Raw genomic sequence first — 26,459 nt, forward strand, 5'->3', positions numbered from 1 at the left:
CAATCTACCCTTGATATGCTGGAAAAATTATACGTTTAAAGCTGGCGGCAGGCATAAAATGTCATCCGAAATTGTACTGAATGCTTTCTCAGAAAATTATTGTGAACAATTAGTTCATGAGCCCATTCAAAGCATAAATGGTTGTGAAAGCATACTTGACCTTTTAGCAACAAATAATCCTGGACAAATAGTGAGTATTGTGACAAATACAGGGATTAGTGACCACAAGGCAGTTGCTGCTAGGCTGAATACCATAACACCTACAACCATCAAAAAGAAACGCAAAGTATATCTATTTAAAAAAGCTGATAAAAATGGTCTTAATGCCTTTTTAAGAGACAGTCTTCACTCCTTCCAATCTGATCATGTAAGTGTAGAAAAGTTGTGGAATGTTTTCAAAGAGACAGTATCAACAGCAATTGAAAGATATATACCACATAAATGAATAAGTGACGGTACTGATCCCCCATGGTACACAAAATGGGTCAGATCGTTGTTGCAGAAGCAACAAAAAAAGCAGGCCAAATTTAAAATAATGCAAAATCCCTAAGATTGACAAAGTTTTGCAGAAGTTGGAAATATAGTGCATACTTCAATGCGAGATGCTTTTAATAATTTTCAAAACGAAATTCTGTCTTGAAATCTGGCAGAAAACCCAAAGAGATTCTGGTCATACATAAAGCACACCAGTGGCAAAGACACAATCAATACCTTCACTGCGCGATAACAATGGTGAAGTCACTGATGACAGTGCCACTAAAGCAGAGTTATTAAACACAGTTTTCTGAAACTCCTTCACCAAAGAAGCCGAAGTATATATTCCTGAATTCCAATCAAGAACAACTGCCAAGATGAGAAACATAGAAGTAGATATCCTTGGTGTAACAAAACATCTTAAATCACTTAATAAAAGCAAGGCCTCTGGTCCAGATTGTATACCAGTCAGGTTCCTCTCAGAGTATGTAGATAAAATAGCTCCATATTTTGCAATTATATACAACCCCTTGCTCACAGAAATATTCATACCTAAAGACTGGAAAATTGCTCAAGTCACACCAATACCCAAAAAAGGAAGTAGGAGTAATCCGCTGAATACAGGCCTGTATCACTAATGTCGATTTGCAGTAGGGTTTTGGAACACATACTGTATTCGAACATTATGAAGTACTTCGAAGAAAACGATTTATTGACATATAGTCAGCACGGATTCAGAAAATATCGTTCTTGTGAAACACAACTAGCACTTTATACTCATGAAGTAACAAGTGCTATCGACAGGGGATGTCAAATTGATTTCTTTAGATTTCCTGAAGGCTTTTTACACCGTTCCTCACAAGCGTCTTCTAACCAAACTGCGTGCTTCCGGAGTATTGCCTCAGTTGTGCAACTGGATTCATGATTTCCTGTCAGAAAGGTCACAGTTCGTAGTAATAGATGGAAAGTCATCGAGCAAAACAGAAATAACATCCAGCGTTCCCCAAGGAATGTTATAGGCCCTCTATTGTTCCTGATCTATATTAATAACATAGGAGACAATCTGGGTAGCCGTCTTAGATTGTTTGCAGATGACGCTGTCATTTACAGTCTTGTAAAGTCATCATATGTTCAAAACGAATTGCAAAATGATTTAGATAAGATATCTGTATGGTGCGAAAAGTGGCAATTGAAGTTATTCACATAAGTACTAAAAGAAATCAGCTAAATTTCGATTATGCTTAAGTCACATAAATCTGAAGGCTGTAAATTCAGCTAAATACTTAGGGATTACAATTACAAATAACCTAAATTGGAACGATCACATAGATAATATTGTGGGTAGAGCAAACCAAAGACTGTGATTCATTGGCAGAGCACTTAGAAGCTGCAACAGGTCTACTAAAGAGACTGCTTACACCACGCTTGTCCACCCTATTCTGGAGTATTGCTGTGTGGTGTGAGATCCGCATCAGGTGGGACTGACGGACGACATCAAAAAAGTACAAAGAAGGGCAGCTCATTCTGTATTATCGCGAAGTAGGGGAGATAGTGTAACAGACATGATACGTGAATTGGAGTGGCAATCATTAAAACAAAGGCGTTTTTCGCTGTGATGGGATCTTCTCATGAAATTTCTTTCACCAGTTTTCTCCTCCGGTTGCGAAAACATTTTGTTACCAGCCACCTACATAGAGAGAAATGATCATCACGATAAAATAAGAGGAATCAGGGCTAGCACAGAAAAATTTACGTGCTCGTTTTTCATGCGTGCCATTCAAGAGTGGAGCGGTAGAGAGACAGCTTGAAGGTGGTTCATTGAACTCTCTGCCAGGCACTTTATTGTGAATAGCAGAGTAATCACATAGATGTAGATGTAGATGTAGATGTAGATGTAGATCTGATGGGAACCAGTGTTACCAGTGCAACAAGACTGCTGGCACCTTAAGCCACCAACCAGCAATAATAAAACCGCTGACCAGTGCCCACAGGAAACTACACTACCACTATGTTTTTGACAGTAATTGCAGTCCAAAGTCCAAGTTGGCAAGACTAACTCTTTGTTGAGGCCAAGTTACCTAAGGTTCTGGGCAAGTCACCGTGAAATGCAAGGTACTTGTACTCATATTGATGAGATTTGTCATCTCTTATTTGATATATGTGAGGCTTTTTGCATGTCATCGCAATCACACATTTCTGCTGTGAGTGTACACTTATAAACCTTGTGCATGAAACTAACTGGGTAGATCATGGGCGACTTTGGGAGTAAATACCAAGCTGTCTGCCCAGGGGTTTTGTCATGACCCCAAGGTAACCCTGGATAGTAGAAGGTATCGACACCTCAAACAACTGTCTCAGCACTAATGTGTGCTTGTGGTGTTGAGGTTTCTGTTTCTGCACTACATGAGTAAATACCAAGGATAACTATAAAGCATATACGTACATCTCAGACATCAGTGTGTGCCCATTATGGATATGTGACGGATGGAGTAATCCACGGATCTGTGATGTGTCTTGTACTGTGGAGGCATAATGAGAACACTGACCAGGAATGCAATGCAGAACAAGTTTATTAAATCTTCAAGAAACACAAGTCTCCATCATTGAGCACCAGCCTAATGTTGTCATGGCACATTGATACAGCATGAGCTGCTGGCAGGCACATGACATATTGTGAAAACGATGCCCACAGCTGCAGCGCTGTGGTTGTGGAAGACCTTCTGCTGGCGTCTGCAAATTGCATTTGTAGGTTTTAAGGACTTTAATTATGACACTTTATTTTCTGTAAAATCAGCTGTGGTATACCATGATATGCAATAGAGATACACTTAATTTTGTTATTCAGGGACCTGAAGATGGCATTAATGAGATGTCAAAACTGGTTGTCTAAATAAAAAAATTTCTCAACACATGCTGCTGTTTGGTGATTTGCCTTGGTAAAACTCAGATGACTGACTCCGTGTTCACAGCAGGACAGAAAGTGACCTTCAAAAGGTGTCATGGGTTTTCTATTGACACTGACAAGTCTCTGGATAGAAATAACCAACAGTTACAGTCAAACACTTTTTCCTCACACACAATAACCAGTAAATAAACCACATCAAGCAAAAACAAACAAAGTCCAAAACAAGATCTAAAGCTCACTGAATCCAAAGATAGACCACTCCTTGTCCTAGAGTCATAGGCAGTTGATGGTTGCCACAGTATCTTGTGCCATGTCTGTGGATTTTTCCTGAAACTGTGATCCAAATGGACAAAATGAATGTCTTTAAGGAAGAAAATGGCATGAATGTGGAAGAGGCATGGGGAAGAGAATACTATAACTTATTCTGAGTTCAGAGGTAATGAGGTATATTGAAAAGAAGGACCTTCTCCACAAGATCAGTATTGATTGTGAAAGCACTGGTCTTCCAAAACCAAACTTACACGTTCCTCACTTGAAAGTGTGAACAGCATGCATGAAGGTGATCAGATAGGTTAAAAGTATTTGACTGGGTACAACACCATTTCTTATTAATTAATGTCCAATAATATGGAATGTCAAACAAAAGCTGTGATGGGATTGAGGATATCTGAGGATATATATCTGCTGTAAAACCAAAGAATGCAAATGCTTTTAGATTGAAGGAGATGACTCACCAAAAACCAAGTGTTGAGTTGTTGACAGATACCCACAAAAGAAAGAAAACTTGCTAGCTCTTGGAGTTATCTTTTGTATTTTACTCTAGCTCATTAATGGATAACTCTGAAAGCTATCAAGTTTTATTTCTTTTGTGTGTGCCTATCAGTGACTCAACACTTCTGCTTTTCAGCGAATGGTCTCCTTTACATTCTGTGGTTCCACAACAGATATAGATGTCAATGAATTTGGACAGTAGCTTTGTAATGTAGATGATATTGAATTGTGCTTTAATTGTTTGAGAAACCTACTGCATATTAACAGACAGAGTTGGGGTACTTCAGCTGGAAATTTTATGAAGAACTCGAAAGGGATTCCAGTATGCCAATATGCATGCCTCCAATTTTAGTAATTTCACCTATTTCTTAACACCACTGACCATAATATATAAACCATTCATATTTGTAGTGGTCTAAGAATTAATCTGGGAAGTACTCCTGGATTGGCCTTTGTGAAGGAATATTTTAAGATAGAGTTAAGCATTTCTACTCTTGCTCTGTTATCCTGGACATAAAAGCTGGTGCCACTTACAGCTGCCAATACTTGTGCCAGTGTGGACATCCTCAAAGGACTGACTGTTGCTGTGATTTCTAATACATTTTCATTATGAGATAAAGAGTGGGATTCCTAGCATTGATACACAGTATGTCATGTCACACACAACTTATAAGATTGTAATGATTCCAATCAACTATAGGACAATTAAAGTTCCATTCATTCATTCATTCACACATCATGCTCTGTAAGTCCCATCATAAAAGAGAGCCTTCAGGGACGTGGAAAAAAAAATGGTTCAAATGGCTCTGAGCACTATGGGACTTAACATCTATGGTCATCAGTCCCCTAGAACTTAGAACTACTTAAACCTAACTAACCTAAGGACATCACACAACACCCAGTCATCACGAGGCAGAGAAAATGCCTGACCCCACCGGGAATCGAACCCGGGAAACTGGGTGCGTGGAGTGAGAACGCTACCGCACGACCATGAGCTGTGGACAGGGATGTGGAACTAGTCAAGTTATTCATTAACAAAAAAAGAAAAAAAACCACTGCTGGCTACTGATGTAAGGTATGCTAACAACAAACTATGACTACTGATAGTCTACCTCAAAATGATAATTATGGGAATTGCTTCTAGATTACTTTATATACCTGTATTAGGAGAAAAACAGCTATTTTGAAGAAAGTTCCTGTACACCTTTTATACTACTCAGCTGCTGTTTTTATCTAAAACTTCAAACAGGGCATTTATACAACTTTGCACAGACCACTATTAGTTGCCTGTGTTTGGTAGAGCAAGGAAATTCCAACTCAAATATCAGAGTATTGCAGAGTTTACATTCTTGTGTCCTAATATTCTGATAAATTATAGGAGTCACTAATGAGTATTCTTTTACTTTGTCTTTAAATATTTGTGGATTTCCAGTTTCCCACCTAATGTCCACTGACAGTTAGATGCAGTCAATAAACTTTATTATTTGGTTATTACAGTAGTACCAGATCGTTGGCATCCAGGCGTAGTGAGGCAGGAAAAAAAGAAGATTAATACTTAGCATTCCATTAACAATGAGGTCATTAGACCCAAAGACTGAGCAGTGATAAGACAATGATGAGAAAAAAGTTGACTATGCCCTTTTAAAAGGGAGCATCCTGCTGACAGCCTCAAACACTTTATGGAAAGTATATAAAATCTAATTTTGGATTACTGGATGGAGACTTGAATGGTGTTCTCCACTAATCACAGTCATACAGTGAAAATTCCAGGATGAAATAACAGCAGTACTATGAAAAGGATAGATTGGTACACATCATATAGCTGAGAAGTTGAGTCACAGATAGACACAATGAAAAGACTGCTATACGTTTTAGCTGAAAGCTCTTCTGTAGTGGGACTGAGTTGTAACTGCACCTAATGGGAGAAGCAGTCTGGTGGTGGGGATAAGGATGAAGCCTAGGCCGGTGAAAGGAGGGGGTGGGGGAAGGTAGTGCTGTTTATGGAAGTGTGTAGGGATATGGGGGGCCAGGGTCGGCCTGCTAGGTGCAGTTGGGAGGTTTGGGGGGTGGAGGGTGGAAAAGGGAGAGGAGGGGAAAAGGACTAGAGGATGAATTGGTGGAATAGAAGATTTTGTTGTGCTGGAGTGGAAGCAGTGAAGAGGATAGGTAAACGGAGAACAGGGACTATTGAAGGCTGAGGCTATGGGGATTACAGGAATGTAGGATGTACTGTGGAGAGAGTTCCCACCTGCACAACTCAAGAAAGCTAGTGTTGGTAGGAAGAATCAAGATGGTGCAGGCTGTGAAACAGTCATTGGAGGAAAGCATGTTGTGTTGGACATCATGTTGAGCAACTGGACAATTCAGCTGCCTCTTGGCCACAGTTTGTCAATGTCCATTCATGCAGAAAGGAAGACAGCTAGTTAGTCATCAAGCCCCCATTGAAAGCACCACAATAGTTGCAGCTTAATTTGTATATAACATGACTGCTTTCACAGGTAGTCCTGGCTTTGATGGGATAGGAGATGCCTGTGACCAAACTGAAATAGGTGGTGGTGGGAGGATGTAAGGGACAGGTCTTGCATCTAAGTTAGTTGTATGGATATGAACATGAGCCAAGAGGTTAGGGGCAGAGATGGAGTAGGATATCTCATAGGTTTAGTGAGTGGCAGAATACCACTGTGGGAGGGAGGAGTGGGAAGAATAGTGGATAGGATATTTCTCATCTCAGAGCGTGACTAGGGGTGGTCAAAATCCTGGTGGAGACCTCCAGACTTTGGTGTTACTGAGTCACGAGTGCTCCTTTGTAGCCAGATAGTGAGTATGTGAGTGGTGACAGGTGACTGGAGAGGCAAGGCTTGGGAGATTGGTTTTGTACTAGGTAGGGTGGGTAATTTTGGTCTGTGAAGGCCTCAATAAGATCCTTGGTATATTTGGAGGGTAACTGCTTGTCACTGCAGATACAATGGCCATGGGTGTATGGAAGGGACTTCTTGGTACAGAATGGGCGGCAGTTGTCAAAATGGGGTTTTGCTTGTGGTTGGTAGATTTGATATGGATGAAGGGACTGCTGTAACCATCCTTTAGGTAGAAGTCAACACTGAGGTAGGTGGATTGCTGGGTTAAGAAGGATTAGGTGAAGCGATGGGGGAGAAGGTTCTGGAGGAATGTGGATAGTGTGTCGTCACCCTCAGTCCAGACCACATAGATGTCATCAGTCAATCTGAACCAGGTTAGGAATTTGGGATTCTGGGTTGTAGAAAGAACTGCTCTTGATGGCTCTTGAATAGGTTGAAATGGGATTGTGCCCATTGCTGTACCATAGATTTTTTGTAGGTGATGTCTTCAAAGAAGAAGAAGTAGCTGGGGGCAAGTATATAGTTGATTATTGTGACCAAGGAGGAGGTTGTAGGTTTGTAGTCAGACAGATATTGGAAAGGTTGTGTTCAGTAGCAGCAAGGCCATGAACATCAGGGATATTAATGTAAAGGGAGGTGGCATCAAAAGTGACAAGCATGGTGTGGAACCATGTTGAGTCGGAGGAAATAGTTGGTGTTTTTTACATAGGAGGGTAGGTTACAGGTAATAGACTGAAGGTGTTGGTCCCCAAGAGCAGGGATTAACTCAGTGGTGGCACAGTACCCAGCCACAATGGGATGTCCTGTGTGGTTGGATGTATGGACTATAGGAAGCATGTAGAAGGTAGGAATGTGAGGAGGTTACGGGTGAGGAGAGAGGGATGTTCTACGATGGATTAAGGATTTGAGAAGGACTCAAGATCCTGTAGGATTTCTGGAATGGGTTCACTGTGGCAGATTTGTAGGCAGATAAATCTGACAGCTAGCAGAGTCCCTCCACCAGGTAATCTGTGCAGCATAACCACAGGGAAGGCCATAAGGTCGAGATCCATTTTTAGGTGGTAGATTGCTATTCTTTCTGTGAATGTTAGGTTGTTTTCCATGTTGAGGGAGTTGGGGAATGATAGGGAGGGAAGGTTTGAGGTTAAGAAATTATGGAATCTGATTAGGGCACAGTGAGGGTGGATCATGGTTTGGCGGAGGAGAGAAATGAGTCAGGCTTGGTTTAGTATTGGTTTTGTGTTGAGTCTGTTTTGTAAGGTTGGTGGTTCTTCTTCCAGTCCCTACAGTGGCAATACTTTCTCGCCAACAATGCTACCAGTCAGACTCATCCCAAAACCAATATTGCACCCTCCCTGACTCTGTTTACTCCTCCATCCAACCATGATCCACCCTCACGGCCCCTTAATCAACCCCCCACCCCTCACTGGTTAACATTCCAGAATTTCTTAACCTGAAACCTTGCCTCACCATCATGGAAATAAACCTTACATCCACAGAAGGAATTATGATCCACCATATAGAAGCTGATCCCAGCACTATAATCGTACCTGCCAACAAAGGCTCCATCACTGTGGTTTTGAACTGTAGGGGTTACCTGGTGGAGGGTCTTGATAGATGTCAGATGTGTCCACCTACAAACCCTGCCACAGTTACCCCATTCCAGAAATCCAACAGGTTCCCCAGTCCTTCCTTAAATCTTTTTACCACACATTGCCCTACACATCACTGATGATGCCGCCTCCCTCTACACTAACATTCCCAGTGCCCATGACCTTGCCACTAGTGAATGCTATCTTTCCAATGTCTGACTGACTCCAAAGCTATAACTTCCTTCTTGGTCACCATGACCATCAATAGCCTTGCTCAGTATTACTTTTCCTGAACCCCGTCACTTGGTTCAGATTCATTAATGACATTTTTGAGAATGAAGAATATCAATCCCACTATCCTTCCCACTCTTCCCATTGTGGTATTCGGCAATGTACCAAACCTATGCAGTATCCTTGTCCATCCTTGTTCTTCTCCTGGCCCCAATCTCTGGCCTCATGGCTCATATCCCCACAGTTGACCTAGAAGCAAGACGAGTCCCATACATTCACACACCACCACCTAATACAGTCTGGACACAGGCATTTCCTAACCCACTGAAGCCAAGGCTATCTGTGAAAGCAGTCATATGATCTACAAACTAAGCTGCAACCGCTGTGCTGCTTTCTATGTAGGCATAATGTCTAACAAGCTTTCTATCTGCATGAAAAGCCACCAACAGACTGTGGCCAAGAGACTACCCAGTTGCTGAACATGCTGCCCAACACAATGTGCTTCACTTCAACTTCAGTGACTCCTTCACAATCTGCACCGTCTTGTTTCTTTCTGCCAACACCAGCCTTTATGAAATGCACAGGTGGGAACTCTACCTGCAGTATAGCATTCCTTCCTGTAATCCTCCCCACCCTGTCTCAACTTTCACCAGCCCTGTTCTCCTTATCCCCATCCCTGCTCCCACTACAGCACAATGCAGAAATTTATTCGATTAGTGCACCCACTAGTCCTTTTCCCGTCATCTACTTTTCCACTCCTCCTGACCCCACCCCCTCGTGCCCCCACCTAAACCTCTTGCCTGTACTTCGCAGCCCTTCCTGCTCTACCACATCCTTACATCCTCTCATAAGCAGCACTACATCTTCCCCCATATTATTCTGATCTGCCCCATTTTTCCCACACCCTGCCTCCTCCTTATCCCCACCACCAGATTGTTGCTCCCTTCAGGTGCAGTTACAAAATAGTCGAGCCACAGTGGCCAGAGACAGTGGTCGTGCATGTGTGTGTGTGTGTGTGTGTGTGTGTGTGTGTGTGTGTGTGTGCGTGCACGTGTGCTTTCTACTTCAGAGGTACTACACTCATACAGCGAATGCTTTCATGACCAGATGAGTGGGGACGGGCAAGGGACAGTAGTGTACAGGTGGGAAAAGATATGAATGCTGTCTGGTGGAGTGACACGGTTGAGAAGCCAAGAGGCGCAGCATTAGGAGGTTGTGGGGTTGGAAGGTGGGCAGAAAGGAATGAAAAACAAGAGGAGCAGGGAAAGATGGGCAGATGCATTGGCAGAGGGTTGCAAATAAACAGTGTGGGAGATGAGAATGGGAAAGAGATGATAGGGCAGAGTAGGTGGAAACTGTTGTGTGGAGGGTGTTGGGACAGCATGTTTTGATAGGTTGAGGCCAGGATAATTACAGGAGCAGAGAATGTGTTGTAAGGATAACTTATGTCTCCACATTTCAGGAAAGCTGGTGGTGGAGGGAAGGGTCCAGATGGCTCAGGTAACAAAGCAGCCATTGAAATCAAGTGTGCTGTGTACAGCTGCATGTTGTTCCACAGTTTGGTCTGCTTTGCTCTTGGCCACAGTTTGGTGGTAGCCGTTCATCCTGGTGGACAGTTAGTTGGTAGTCATACCAGTAGAAAAAGCTGTGCAGTGATTGCAGCAATACAGACGACAGTGATATCTTTGGGATAAGGAAGCTCTTATCCTTTCCTGTGACTGCTGAAGCACTCCCCTGCAAGGCATGGACCCAAATTTTATGTGGCTTTAGGTGCCAAGCTGAAGGGCATGTGACTAAATACTGCCGCAACTAATCAAAGTGTGTCAAGTGCACCGGCGAGCACGACACCCGCCCTGTGACGGACAGTGAGACAAGGTGTCAACTTGTTCTTGCTGGGGCCCACATGTTGCAAACTGGCTTGGCTGTCCGGCCTTTTCCAGTGATGGCTGAACTGGAGACAAGGCATAGACCAAGAAGAAATGACTGACGGCATCATAAGTGCCGCCGAACAAAGACGCAACTGCGAGGTGAGAAGACAGCTATCACAGTGATCAGGATGATCAAGGGTAGCAACTACATCATCCGCTACACAATGGAGACTGAACTGCAGCCTTCACTGAGCCTGTCAGCACAGCCAATGAAGGAGGAGTAATGCCACTATGTGACCATACATCTCCGAGCATTTGGCTACGGCGATCGACTACCAGACACTGATGGATGACCTAGGCCTTCCCCAGTCCCCAGGCACCATTGATGAAGCATGACAGGTGGCTCTCATGGCTTAAACTGCAGCACACTGTGCTGCCGTATGGTAATGGACTGATCTCTTACAACTAACATATGGCGTGACACAGTATCGTCTTGCATATACCCGCTGTTAACTTAACCCATCCTTGCATGACCTGTCTCAGTCTGCAAGATTCTGCTACTGCTCTTACTACCCAAGCCTAACTATCACAGAGATTTTTTTCCCTTGGCACTTGCCCTTGCACTTTTTTTCCTCTGTCCTTGAAAACACTACCCTTTATTCAATTTTTGACCCAATCTAGCTCCATATGGGCACGTATTAATGGTTAACCTTAACCAGATGTACACAAACATTGCAGTACCCACATCCTGTGATACCTCACTTTAGTGAACACTAACCCTTATGCTGAAACATGGACTATGAGGAAAAAAAGACAGAGAAAGGCTGGAGGCTTTTGAGATCTGGACATGGCGGAAGATGGAAAGAATAAGTTGGATGGACAGAGTAAAAAATGAAGAGTTACTGAGAAGAGTGGGAGAGAAAAGACAGTTACTAGATGTAATAAAGAGAAGAAAAAGAAATTGGATTGGACATATATTAAGAAAGAATGACGGACTGATAAAAACAGTTTTAGAAGGTTACGTAGAAGGGAAAAGGAAGCGAGGAAGGAAGAGATTCCAGATACTGGATGACATGATGGACGGTACAACATACAGCAGCCTTAAGAAGGAAGCAATGGATCGCAGAAAATGGAGAGGCAAAGGACTTGCTAATACAGCAGATAACTGATGATGATGATGAACCCTTGTGCAGAGATGGCAGTAGACCTTTTGTGTTGGCCATCATGCCAGTGTGGGTGTGGAGGGGCACCACCTCTAAAAAAAAAAAAAAGTCTTCGACATGGCTGCTTTCACAGGTGGCCTGGCCCCTGATGGGGTAGGATAAACATGTGACAGGACTGGAATAGAAAGTGCTGGGTGGGTGGATTGGGCAGGTTTTGCACCTGGGTCTTCCACAGGGATATGATCCTTGTGGCAGGGGGTTGGGATTGGAATGGACTAGGATGTTGAGGAGGTTGGGTGGGCAATGAAACACCACTTTAGGAGGAATAGGAAATATCTCTCATTTCATGGTATGATAATTGGTAATCAAAGTCCGGGCAAAGGATGTTGTTCAGTTGTTCCAGCACAGAGTGACACTAGGCAATGAAGGGGAGACTCCTTTGCAGCTGGTTCTTGGGAGTGATGGGAGGATTGGGGGTGTGAGGGGAAATGGCACAGGAGATCTGTTTGTGCACTGGGTCTAGGAGATAGTGTCTGCCTGTGAAAGTCTTGATGATACCCTCAGCATATTGAGCAAGGGAGTTTTGTCACTGCAAATGCACTGACCCTGGGTGGCCAGGCTGTATGGGAGGGATTTTTTGGTGTGAAAGGGGTGACAGCCATTAAAATTCAGGTACTGTTGATGGTTGGTTGTTTAATGCAGACAGAGGTGGGGGTGAAACTATCAGACAGGAGGAGGTCAACATCTACAAAGGTGACATGCTGGGTTGAGGAGGACCATGTGAAGTGGATGGGGGAGAAGGTGTTGAGGTTGTGAAGGAACGAAGATTGGATGTCTTGGCCCTGAGTCCAGATCATGAAGATATTGTCAGTGAACCTAAACCAGACCAGGGGTTTGGTGTATTGGGAGACTAAGAAGGTCTCCTCTAGATGTCACATAAAAAGGTTGGCATAGGAGGGTGCCCATGGCTGTGCCGTGGATTTGTGTGTATACCTTCCCTTCAAATGGAAAGTAGTTGTGGATTAGGATAAAGTTACAAAGGTGGATGAGGAATGAGGTAGTGGGTTTGGAATTATGCGAGAACATGGCTTGCACCCTGGTAGCCAAACACATTACGGCAAAACAACTCTCAATATATTTAGGAAGATGGTCAACCCTGTCACATTTGCTTTCTCTAGTTGGCTTTGGTACAATTCATCTTCATTTTGTGGGCTGATGCTCCTCATATTTATCAGACCTGCTGACATATTGCTGTGTCACACATGGAGAAATTTCTTTTGACAGTTCTAGTGAGTCTACAATATTTGAAGCCTTTACCAAGCTGTGGGCCAAGTGAATTCTGAAGTTAATGGGAGACATCCACTTTTGTTTCGGTATCCCTTCTTTTTGACTACATGTTTTGTACATAATCCATGAATTAATTATGGCTAAATCAGTTAAGTGGTTGAATATTCTGACAGTCCACTTTTTCGTCCTGCTGCCTGGCCTATGGTATGCCATGTATCTATCACAAAGATCAATGCCATCCATATTGCGATTATAACTTTGGATGATGGCTGGTTGTTTGACACTAACCTTTGCTTTTTCTGTATTAATACCACTGTTTGTAGGTACGCTCTGATTCACTCCCTGTGCACAAGGATAACAAAGTGACAGATTTATTGTCCTTCCATTTGAGGGCACAAACTTCCTGGTCCTCCCTTACGTACTCATCCCATAGCCCCCATTGTAGCTCCTGATCTCTCTTGAACTTAGAAGCTACTCCTTTTATTCTGTTGGCCATCACAGTGCCTGTGTGAAATATATTCTTGTCCAGTAAAAGCTGAACAGCTTTTGAACTGGTGAAAAATCTGTCACTGTAAATTACATTATTGTATTCACTGGGTACAGTTCTAGCCAGTGCTTTGAGTGTACCCACTCCAAGGCCATGTTCTTTCTGATCACTTTCAGGAATCGTTCCTTTGCTAGTGCATATAGCAAAATCAAGGAAAAGTCCATCTGATGACAGCAAAACAAAATTTTTGAGGCCAATTGGATTAGGTTTGGAAGATACATATGTCCACATATTACACCTCCCCATGAATGGAATCATCTGTTCATCCACAGACAGGTGTTGAGACCTGGGTAAACTAATGCATTTATTTCTAAATGCATAAAATGGTTCAAATGGCTCTGAGCACTATGGGACTTTACTTCTGAGGTCATCAGTCCCCTAGAACTTAGAACTACTTAAACCTAGCTAACCTAAGGACATCACACACATCCATTCAAACCTGCGACCGCAGCGGTTGCACGGTTCCAGACTGTAGTGCCTAGAACCGCTCAGCCATTCCAGTTGGCTCTCTAAAGCATCAATTACAGGTCTAACCTTCCAGAGTTTGTCATTTGCGTCATGATCTTCCAAATTATTTACAAAATGCATATTATTCCATGATTTGTAGTATCCATCTCTTGTCATGGTTGATGATACAAGTGGAATATCAAGTTGCATATTCTAGTAAAGTCTTGCCTGGGACAATCTCAATGTACCCATCAATATCTCAATGCTGACAAGGAACAAAATTTCATTAATATCTGTATCGAGATTTTTTGAGTTCTTGTGCTAATGATATAAATTAGTTTGTCCTGCAACATTTCTCCAGAAATTTTTATCAATGTACTCAAAGAAAAACTATGAAGGGTTTCTCAGTTCACCATCTGTCTGTTCTTCAAAGTTTTCATCAGAAGGCTGTCAATTACACATCCTGCAAACAAATAGTACCATTGAAAAATACTGATCTAAATCATGTAGGATGGCCCACAGAACTACACCAATGTATTGCTTACTTAGATAGCCTCCAGCTTAGTGGACAACAGTGAGCAGATGAAGCTGATGTTCCAAGATTGTGGTTGTCATTGTCAGATGCAGATGCCTCTAGAATAACATCCACATTGCATGCTTCAACTTCAAGCACATCATTTCATTGAGGTGAAGTTGGAAGTTCATCAACAGAATCCTCATCTTCATCTGACAAGGAACTCAAGTCATTCGTCTCAAGTAGTTTTATAATTTCAGCATCTGTCAGAGAACTGAAAATTATATAAAGTGAAGGTAACTGTGGAAGTAATTGAATAAAGAAATGAAAGTGAACCTAATAAAAAAATTAAAAATTTTAGAGCTTCTACCAATATTAGAACCCAGGATCTATGGATTACTAATCCAGCATGCTACCCATTACACCTGCACTGTATTAAGTCCTACAGTCCAGTATTAGTAGCTAATCTATCAGACTTTAATTTAGATTACATTTTAAATTATGATTTCGCAATGAGATCAGTCTTAGCGTTAGTACCACTACATTCTGTGAGCAAGGACTTGATGTACACAAGTGTGTACTTCAAATTCAACAGTCGATGTTTGTAAAACTATGAACCTATCGTTTTAATTGCATGCACATATCACTTCATTGATGACATGTCTTGTTTGGAGTAAGACATGATGAAAACAGTAATATAACTCAAAATTGATTATTGAAACTGAATTTACCTTTCTCACATGCTGTAGATGATGCCATCCTTCAGATCGGGAGTTTCAGGATGTGAGAAAACCTGCCAAAACTGAGTTGCACGTGACCTAGTGGCAAATACAGAAACCACATGATGTGCAAATCAGGTCTCAATTTGGAGAAACAACACTTGGCAGGATGACACTACAAAGACCTGATGTGGACATATGTGTATGTCAAGACTGAAGAGGATAGGGGGGTGGCATCAACAGTGATGAGTAGCGATCTAGGTGGTAAAGGGGTGGCAATGGTGGAGAGATGGTGAAGGAAGTGGTTGGTGTCTTTGACATGGGAGGCTAGATTACAGGCAGATGGTTGGAGGTGTCGGTCAATGAGGTCTGAATAACCAGCCAGCATTTTTGTGCCCCCACTGAAAGAGTTTCAGCCCTTATTGACAAACATCTCCAACCAGTTGCCCTTAATCTACCTTTCCGCATCAAAGACACTAACCACTTCCTTCACCTACTCTCCACCATCGCCATCCCCTTTACCTCTTGGATCCCTACTCGTCTCTGTTGATGCCACCTCCAAGTACATCAACTTCCCTCATACCCATGGCCTTACTAATAATGAACACTACCTTTTCCAGCATCCTTCAGACTCCAAACGCACTACTTACAGTCCTTTCCCCTTCCCCACCACGTCCAGATTGCTGCTTCCTTCCCACGTGATGGTTGCATTCTGATAGGTGCATCCTGAGATGCTGAAGTTGGTGATCATGTGTGCATGAAGTGTGGTTGCTTGCGTGGGTGAATGTCGTGTGTCTCTCTTTTACTGATGAAGACTGTGGGCAAAAGCTTTATGTAACTGTCTCTTAATTGTGCCTGTCTGCAACTTGACATGTCTTCTTTACAGTAAGTAACAATCAGTCTTTTTGACATTGTTGACATTCCTACATGGAGTTTCCATAGTTTGATTGTATTACAAAAAAAGCAGTTTTTCCTTTCTACTGGGAAGTTAGATATTTCATTAAAATCCTTCATTAACTGTTAGGTAATAAGTATGAAATTGTCATGATGTTATTGATTTATGAACATTCTGAATTTGGTGTTTTAAGTAATTCTATGTATTTACCAAAGTACTGAAGATATGAAGTTAAAACTAACACAATCCTTGGCTATTAGCACTACTGACTGTCATGCAAAGTTTCATTCCATTTTATGCTAGGGAAAGGGATAATTTAATATATAGTAGTGTACTTAATATCTCATTGCCTGTGAGGCTGTTACACCCCTCAACTAAAGTTGCAGACTATCTCAGGTGGGAAAACACTTGTCACAATTAAGCCATGACTGATATTATTTGTGCAGCTAACTTCTGTCCGATTCTATCTTGGCAATTTCCAGCACTATGCCACAGCACTTTTGAAACACGAGTGAAAATAGATAATATTTATCCAGTTCTGAATGTATTCCACATATTACAGGAAGCTGAAGTTTCTGTTGACAGTATTACCTTGACTGTAACAGTAAGAAGCAGGTTCAAATAATGAACATTCTATTACTATTACTCTGTATCAACAATAATGCTTTAAAAATAAAATAAATTGTTTGTTGTTATGTACAGACAAGATCCGTCAATGGTTGCTTTTCTACTACAAATTTCAGTGTATGTCATTACAGAAGCAAAACTGAGGTTATTAAATCCCCACTTAAGCTCATTTTGTAATTGTTTACTCTTATCTTTCAGCTATGCAGCGCAGAGATGTTACATGTTTGCTGAGTAATGGAACAGAAGTTAATGGCTTGTGCAATGAATCAGAAAAACCTCCAGTAAGACAAGAGTGCTATAATGATAAGTGTAAAGGAACATGGAAAGTGGGAGAGTGGTCTGAAGTAAGTATTTTGCATATTTAATGAAAAAAATTACATGCTACCTACTTGTAGGACTTGCAGCTCTTTCTTCATTATGTCATTGGTTACTTTTATCAGTAGAACAGGAGGAGTCTTGTTCACAGTCTTAAAAAATAGAATGAAGCAGGACAACATTATAATCATTACTGCTCCAGTGAACTAAGACAACTATGATGAAAAGGATTTTGCTACTGTGTAGCGTTCATCAAGATAGGAGTTCAGGAGCTGTAGGAAGAGATAGGCACAAAAAACAGTGCCATAAGTGTTGGATAATATCTAATGGTTGTCTTAGATAAAGAAAGACATGTGGTGCTGTCAAGGAATATGAATGAAGTGAGCCAAGTGCTGATAGCTTGGGTACCAGATACTAGTCTGGCAAAAACTGTATAATCCAATATGAGTAGTGATGTGGATATGTTCGGTATTGCACTTTAAATACAAATTTGAGTTTCAGTCAGTTTCTGCACTAAGAGGATCTGCCTTTTATGATTTAAAACACAAGAAGAGTAGTATGGGAATCTAGGAATGTATCTTACTGGCACTGCACTGTACCTTAAGTTAAATTAGACCTGAAGATACAAATCACCTGTTGAGTGCTGAAGGAGAAAATACAATAGATGTACATTATCAGACAGTAGATACACTTATCATTTGCCCTGGCATCTGTAGATGAAATGTAAAATGTACTAAATGGTGTGAAGTGCCAGTATTCTCCAATCCATTCTTACACAAATTGGGCTTGATGGGGTACTGCATTGTTTTGCTGAAGATACAGTTCATCTGGGAAAAAGGGACAGAAGGAAGAGTTTTAAAGTCCCATCAACATTGAGGACATTACTGGTGGAGCTGAAGCTCAGATTGTTTCAACGATGGGATAGGAAATCATCCATGCCCTTTTGAAAGGAACCCACATTAGATACCTCACCATTCACTACAGAGTGGACAATAGTAATCAAATTCTATGATGCTTGAAGAGTTAGGTCTTTAAATTCAGTATACATTTTCCTACATGATTCCTTGTTGTTAATCTCTTTTGCTGTTCTTGATGTTTTCTCTTGCCCATTTCCCCAAACTGAAATTTCCTGAAATCACTTCTTAAAAAGTTATACATATTTAAGTAACAATCACATAATTGTGTTTAAATATTACATTATGATTTAGTACAATTGTCAGTAAGCAGTTAAATTCATATAAACATCACTACACATGCAAAATAATATTAAATACAGTAACCTGTTATACTTCTATATAATTCACACTCTACACACTTTGTATACCACTAGCATTTACTTACTGTTAAACAGAAAATGTCTGCACAGACAGTAATATAAAAATGTACCAGAAGCAGTAATTTTCCTGTATATAAACCAGTTTTTGTATGCTTTTCTATCTTTAGGACACAGAGTGCCATTTGGTAATGTTAGCCATCATGTTGGGTTTCTCACTATTCCGTAAATCTATGTTTACATTAAGTTTAGAAATATGTTTTTGTTCACAACACTGTTTCCGACCAATTCCGCAACATGTTTCCAACTATGTTCATCGTTCACAACCCCATTCACGCTAGTGACAAACATTTCTGCATGTTTCTTCATATCATCTACACACGGATTGTGACAGCAAATGTTTCACTTTGTACACTACATTGTGTCCAGTGGTGAGGCTGAATTAATGATGTGTGGTGTTGCATTAGTAATACTTTATAATATAAGTAGTTGAAGACAAATGTCCAGTCACCATTCTGGACAAAAATGTACAATAGAGTGTTGGTGGGAATGGTAGACTGCATAAGCTGAATGTGGAAGATGCCACTGCTCTTTGTAACTTCACTATGATGTCACAGCCCAATTTTAAAACTCTAAGTGCTTGATACAGCTTATTTTTAACACAAATTTTAAAAAAGTCAACTCCTGTGAAGTAGGGATTTGGTGTTAGTCTTATATATTTGGCAGTAAGAGAATTCTTCCAAAGAATCTCAATAGAATTATGTAAAGGCAGTTCACTTATGTAAAGACAAATGGGAAAATGTTTTATTTCATATTGAAACTTTTATAATATGTTAATATATCATATCAAATCATATTTATCATCAACACCTATCACCTCTTCTACAGCAGTTTCACAATTGGCACTAATAAATGTGATGCGGGAATCTGTTGTCAAACCCCTGCTCTACCCAAGCTCACTGATGATTCCTTCTTTCTCTTATATAATTTCATTTCTGCCACAAAGAGAATGTGTCTATATCATGTCAGCAGAGACCTCAATTTCTTTGCTACATCACTGTTGCTGGTCTTAAGCGCTGCGCTGATTTTTTGGATGGAGTCTTGTTTGAGCTCAGGAGTTCCATACTTTGCACTTCACTCACTCCACTGACATTCATCTTCAACAGAGTGTGAGAAGAGCATGTATCTTTCATTTTGCAACAACAACAGATATTTGAACTTACCACAAACTGTGAACTTACCACACACTTTGAGGCAACAACACACTGTGAAGCAACACATTTACTGCAGTCCACTACAGGAAGTAAGTCATAAAAAAATGAACACTAGCACTACAGATGAGCATTTAGCAGTCACAGGCCAGAATCAATGATTCCTTTGATCTGTATTGTCACAGCCATGGATAGCTGTTTTCATGTTTAATGAAGCAGTAGCTGCAAACAACATTGTGAGCATTGTTGCAAAACATTTTTCAGATTCAGTGTAAATGCCACTTGACCCTGTTTGGAGGACCAGAAATTATAAAACATTTTCTTTCATTTCTGAATCATGTACTTTATTCATGCTCTTTAGATCCAGAGACAGTTTGTTGTAAACAATTCAACTAGCATTTACAAGAGATCTTTTACTTGTATCCTTTCTGCTTTCTGTGTGATGGTCATTCATTTTCCTTACACTTTGGTGGTGCACATCCCTGTTTAACGATGTAATGCAGTTGGAACTTGAGTTGTTAAATCATTTATATTGAGTGTACTGTCAATGCACTAAGTTCCCTATATTTATACCTGTAAGGTTGTCTTGAGTGGATTCCAATGACACAGCTGGTGGTTTTCTTCTTAACAGTTATTTGTGTGAATACTGGCAACACAGCCACATATCATAATACAAAAGACAAGTGTGAGAAGTCAAATCTATAGTAGACTTCAGTGACATATCCTCATTAGATGTACCTTAGAGCTTATTTTTACCACATTGTTTTCAAAGTGTTTCCCATGTTATGTGTTACCCAACCACAACACCAAAGAATTTGTTGCTTTATATTTTATTTATAAAGTACAAGTCTAGCCAGGAATTAATTTTCTGATCTGGAGTGTTTTATTACCTGCATCGGCATATACAGGGTGAATCACCTAAAACTTGCACTGCAAATATTGGGGAAACGGAAATGTCTATTGATGTGCAGTTTCCACAGAATGAATTGATGCTCATGGGCTCATATTGATGATAATGACAATGATGATGATGATGATGATGATGATGATGATTGGTTTGTGGGGTGCTCAACTGTGTGGTCACAGCACCCATACAAAGTCCCAATTCTTTCACAGTCCAATCTAGCCACTGTCACAAATGATGATGATGATGATGATGATGATGATGATGAAATGATAAAACACCTAGTCCCCAGGCAGAGAAAATCCCTAACTCAGCCAGGAATCGAACCCGGTACCCTGTTATCCAGAGGTAGCAGTGCTAGCCACTAGACTTCGAGCTGCAGACATTGGCTCATATTATTAGCCAATAAACAGATCTTTCCTTCTCATCTCGTCCAGTAAGTTTCCACTGACCCAGGGTTCTGGGTGACTTTTCTCAACTGTACCCCTTTCTCTAAACCTCTCCAGTCCTCTTTTTTCCTTCCCCTTCAACTCTTTTGCCAGAAGAAGGAGCCACTGGCCCCAAAAGCTTGTAAAAGTTAAACCTTTTTGTGAATGTATGTTCTCCTGCCACTGCTTGATGAGTAGGTCTTCTATCTATCTATTTACATTATATTGTCAATAATGGATTATTTTTGTTGTTATAGATTGTAATAATACTTAGGAAGTGTATTTTTTGTGCAAACATACACATTTTTAAATGGAACAATGCCTACTGACATTAACAAACTGAAAGTAGAGTAAATTAGAATGTCAGTGCTGTATGTTGCAGGATACTATTGTGAGTCATTAATGAGGTATCACATCTTGAAAAGTTCTCACACATACACTTCTACAATACCAGTGGTAGCACACACTAAAAAACAACACAAGTGTATACACTAGCTGTGTGGATTCTGACCAGTAATGAGATGACCAACCATCACAGGTTGTGTTCAAGGTGACCACCAGCAGTAGGAATACACGCTTCCAGTCTGGTATGGAACAAGTGCTGTAAGTGTGTTTGCTTTTCAGTTGAGATGTCAGAGCAGGCTGCAGTAATAAGTCATTCCATATCATCAGGTGTAGTTGACATGTCCTTGTTGGCAGCATCTTTCAGTTTTCTTCACAGAAAAGTCTACATGTGTCAAACCCGGGGGATTGCCTGACCAAGATACAAGTCCAAAGATTTGAAAACAGTTTGTGAAGACATGCTGTAGCATTTCTCGCCCTAGGAGCTGGACAGCCTTCATGTTTGTACCACAGGTTCCTCCTAGTCTGCAGAGGAATGTGTTCAGTATCCAACATCACAAGTTTACACTCCATGGACTCTGGAATTCCACCTGATGAAGCCAACGGGGATTGTTAATGTGCCAATAGGGCATATATTGGAGGTTTACCTGCCCATGATTGGTAAATGTGGCTTTGTCACTAAACAAGATACATGATACATCTGGAGTATCCTGTCTTAATGCCCATGTATGTAAGTTAGTACCATTTTCATAATCATTTCCACGCAGCTCTTGATGGAGAGAGATGTGATAGGGGTGGAACCTATGTCGATGGGGAATACATAAGGACACTTGCCTGACTCATGCCACTTCTTCATGTGATTGTGCAGGAGCTAATGTGAGGATCAACTGCAACAGCAGTGAGGACATTAGTTTCCCCCTCTTCTGTCATCACTTGTTTCCTCTTATTTTGTCATCTAGGTGTTACACTATCACTTTCATGTAACTGGCTGAAACAAATGCATTCTTCCTGGATGCTCCAGACACTATGAGCATGTCGGCTTCTTCTGCATTGGTAAAGCCCATCATCCACTCACAACATACTGCATGGACTAACTCGCTCTCTAGTTGATTAGTAATCATGACCTTTGCTTGGTCTGTCACACAATGACTGACTAACAAGTCACAGTGCATACAAGCACACTGTAAGAAAACATAAGAACATCATACCTAGCAATTACACAGCATGGAAACTTTTCAAAATATCTCATAAATTACTCACACTAGAATCCTGCAACAAACACCACTGATATTATAATTCACCCTACTTTTAGTTTGTTCCATTTAAAAAGTGTACATTTGCACAAAAATACACCTTGTAAGTATTATTACAATCATATTATTGGCTACCCATTCAAGCCCTTGACTACCAATCCATTCTGTGAAAACTGCACATCGGTAGCACTTTCCATTTCCGCAATATTTTGGTTCAAGTTTTTGGTGATTCACCACGCATATTATCTTATGCTTTTTATAAACATAGAAAACATAACAGGTCTACTAAACAGACTGCTTTCATTATGCTTGTCTGTCATCTTCAGGCTATTGCAGTGTGGCGTGGGATCCACAGCAGATAGGATTGATGGAAGACATTGAAAAAGTTCAAAGAAGGGCATCTTGTCACAAAATAGGGAAAAGTGTGCTACATATATGATACACAAATTGGATGGCAGGCTCTTTTTGCTGTGGCAGGATCTTCTCATGGAATTCCAATCACCAACTTATTTTTCAGAATGTGAAAATACAGGGTGTACATAAAGCCCGGGTACACATTCAATTATTTATCACACAAGAACCAAACATTGTACAGGTATCATACATATGTCATTTTGAAGAGAAACCCTGAAAGTTTTTTTTTTTTTTTTTTTTTCGTGTATACTGCCACAGCATAGTTTGGTAATTTGCCGATAGTCAGCTCTATTCGCAAACATGGCGGCCATGCTACAGAAGGGCACAGCTGTTTCACAAAATGGCCTCCTTGATCACAAGATCTCACTCCGTGTGAAATTTTTCTGTGGGGTCACATTAAAGATTTGATGTATGTACCGCCTCTACCACATAATGTAACAGAGCTCCGGGAGAGAACAAGAGAAGCAACTGCCACAGTTGACAATGCCATGCAGGGATGGGTATGACAAGAATTTGATTGCCATATAGATGTCTGCTGGGTCACTCATGGTTTGCATATTGAATTTTTTGTAAAAAACTTTCAGAATTTCTCTTCAAAATGCAGTATATATGACATATGTACAATGTTTAGTTCCTGTGCAATAAATAATTGAAAGTGTTCCCAGACTTTACGTACACCATGTATTGTGTTGGCACCCCTCTACAAAGATGTAAATGATCATCATAATAAAATAAGATAAACTGGAGCTCATTTTTGCCACACACTGTTCGAGAGTGGAACAGTAGAGTAGTAGCATGAAGGTGGTTAGATAAACCCTCTACCAGGCACTTTATTATGAATTGCTGGGCAGCCATATAGATGTTGATAAACAGATTATTCCCAGATAAATATTTATTGGAGTTTTCTGTGTGCTGTGCTATTTTTGCTCCTAGTTCTTACACACTACTAGTACCTACTGCAGTAGCTGTAATGAAAATGGTAATCCCATCTATATCATGTAAATAAGGAAAGTGGCATGTCTCTCGGCTTAGCCTTTGATGCTGCCAACCCACAGGGTATCTATTCTTAGTGGGTTATCATCAGCTCAGCCCTCGCATTCAGGCTGGGTTCAGCAGTACCTGGCTCAGCCTCCAGAGGATCTCTCAGCAACCAGCCAGAGGATGCAGAAGATAGCAAGAGGCATCACTCCAGACATGCACTTCTTGGTGCACCCACCACAACTTCGATAGCCTATAGGAAAATTGTAACCATCCATCGCATGAGTATTTCTGCATGTGTGGAGCCAGATAGAGCCAGTTTCATCTTCGCCAGCCAGCGACTGATGTACCATTGCCGTTTTGAGACTCCCTCAGATTAGACATCACCTTCACCACCCAGACAGCTGCACTCCCACAATGCTTGCTCAGAGCCTTGGTGTTCAGTGCAATGGACAAGACAGAACTTCAAATGCATACTTTGTTTTGAAGACAGACTTTTTGTTGGTCAAGAGAACACACTCTACACTCTCAAGAATCTATTTTCGTTTCGTTGGAGAATCTACCACTCATCATATAGTAAAGATGCTGGGTCGCAGATAGGAACAACAAAATAACTCACAATTTATTTTTCGGCCGGTATGTATGTCTATTGTTGATGAAGGCCTTAAGGCCAAAAGCTATAATTGTGAGAGTATTTTTGTTGTGTCTGTCTGCGACTCTGCATCTCGGCTTTATAGCCTCTCTACTTCGACCATCATTAGATATTTTACTCCCAAAATAGCAAAACTCATTTACTACTTTAAGCGTCTCGTTTCCTGATCTAATTCCCACAGCATCACCCAATTTAATTCGACTACATTCCATTACCCTCGTTTTGCTTTTGTTGATGTTCATTTTATATCCTCCTTTCAAGACACGGTCCATTCCATTCAGCTGCTCTTCTAGGTCCTTTGCTGTCTCTGACAGAATTACAATGTCATCAGCGAACCTCAAAGTTTTTATTTCTTCTCCATGGTGTTTAATTCCTACTCCAAATTTTTCTTTTGTTTCCTTTATTGCTTGCTCAATATACAGATTGAATAACATCAGGGATAGGCTACAACACTGTCTCACTCCCTTCCCAACCACTGCTTCCCTTTCATGCCCCTCGACTCTTATAACTGTCATCTGGTTTCTGTACAAATTGTAAATAGCCTTTCGCTCCCTGTATTTTACCCCTGCCACCTTCAGAATTTGAAAGAGAGTATTCCAGTCAACATTGTCAAAATCTTTCTGTAAGTCTACAAATGCTAAAAACGTGGGTTTGCCTTTCCTTACTCTATTTTCTAAGATAAGTCATGGGGTCAGTATTGTCTCACGTGTTTCAACATTTCTATGGAATCCAAACTGATCTTCCCCGAGGTAAGCTTCTACCAGTTTTTCCATTCGTCTGTAAAGAATTCGTGTCAGTATTTTGCAGCCGTTGCTTATTAAACTGATAGTTCAGTAATTTTCACATCTGTCAACACCTGCTTTCTTTGGGATTGGAATTATGATATTCTTCTTGAAGTCTGAGGGTATTTCGCGTATCTCATACATATTGCTCACTAGATGGTAGAGTTTTGTTAGACTAGGCTCTCCCAAGGCTGTCAGTAGTTCTAATGGAATGTTGTCTACTCACGGGGCCTTGTTTCGACTTATGTCGAAATAATATAATATTGTCCTCAAGAACATCGCCCTTGTATAGACCCTCTATATACTCCTTCCACCTTTCTGCTTTCCCTTCTTTGCTTAGAACTGGGTTTCCATCTGAGCTCTTGATATTCATGCAAGTGGTTCTGTATTCTCCAAAGATCTCTTTAGTTTTCCTGTATGCAGTATCTATCTTACCCCTAGTGATATGCGCCTCTACATCCTTACATTTGTCCTCTGGCCATTCCTGCTTAGCCATTTTGCACTTCCTATTGTTCTCATTTTTGAGACCTTTGTATTCCTTAAGATATATAGTATATATAAGGTATATAGTATTTGTATGTTATTTTCTACTAATACTAACTCTTTCTCATGCCAATGCTATGGAATCATACAGTTGTTAACAAAATTCAATTATTTTCAACAAATCAGACCCAGCTCAAGCTTTGATTAATTCAATCATATAATAAAAGGCAAACAGTTAATCCTCAACATCACTCTTCCTAGCTTCCTTATAGTCATTTCTCAGGATTTCCTAGGGCACACCATCATAAACAAAAGCACAATGCATTACAAATCAGGGTACCAATAAGTCCGTAATATTTCATTTCCATAACATTGCTATAAACCTCATAAACTTCACATACTCATTATAGTTCACTAAACAATAAACCATTCCTCACAGCACTTCATCTCAGTATAAACCCTCATGAACATCTCAAAAGTACTTCAGAAAATCTCATAATACCATCAACAGAAAAATTGTTTTGCA

General features: G+C 40.7%; 1 protein-coding gene across 1 annotated transcript in view; it reads left to right on the forward strand.

Moving 5' to 3' along the window:
• Positions 1–26,459, forward strand: part of LOC124799190 (protein madd-4-like) — a 571,457-nt gene that overhangs the window by 510,760 nt on the left and 34,238 nt on the right. The window contains exon 21 of the mRNA XM_047262725.1: positions 17,097–17,242. Within this exon, the coding sequence (XP_047118681.1) occupies positions 17,097–17,242 (146 nt within the window). The remainder of the gene's footprint in view (positions 1–17,096; positions 17,243–26,459) is intronic.

This window comes from Schistocerca piceifrons, chromosome 5, assembly GCF_021461385.2.
Source record: "Schistocerca piceifrons isolate TAMUIC-IGC-003096 chromosome 5, iqSchPice1.1, whole genome shotgun sequence".
NCBI classification, from domain to species: domain Eukaryota; kingdom Metazoa; phylum Arthropoda; class Insecta; order Orthoptera; family Acrididae; genus Schistocerca; species Schistocerca piceifrons.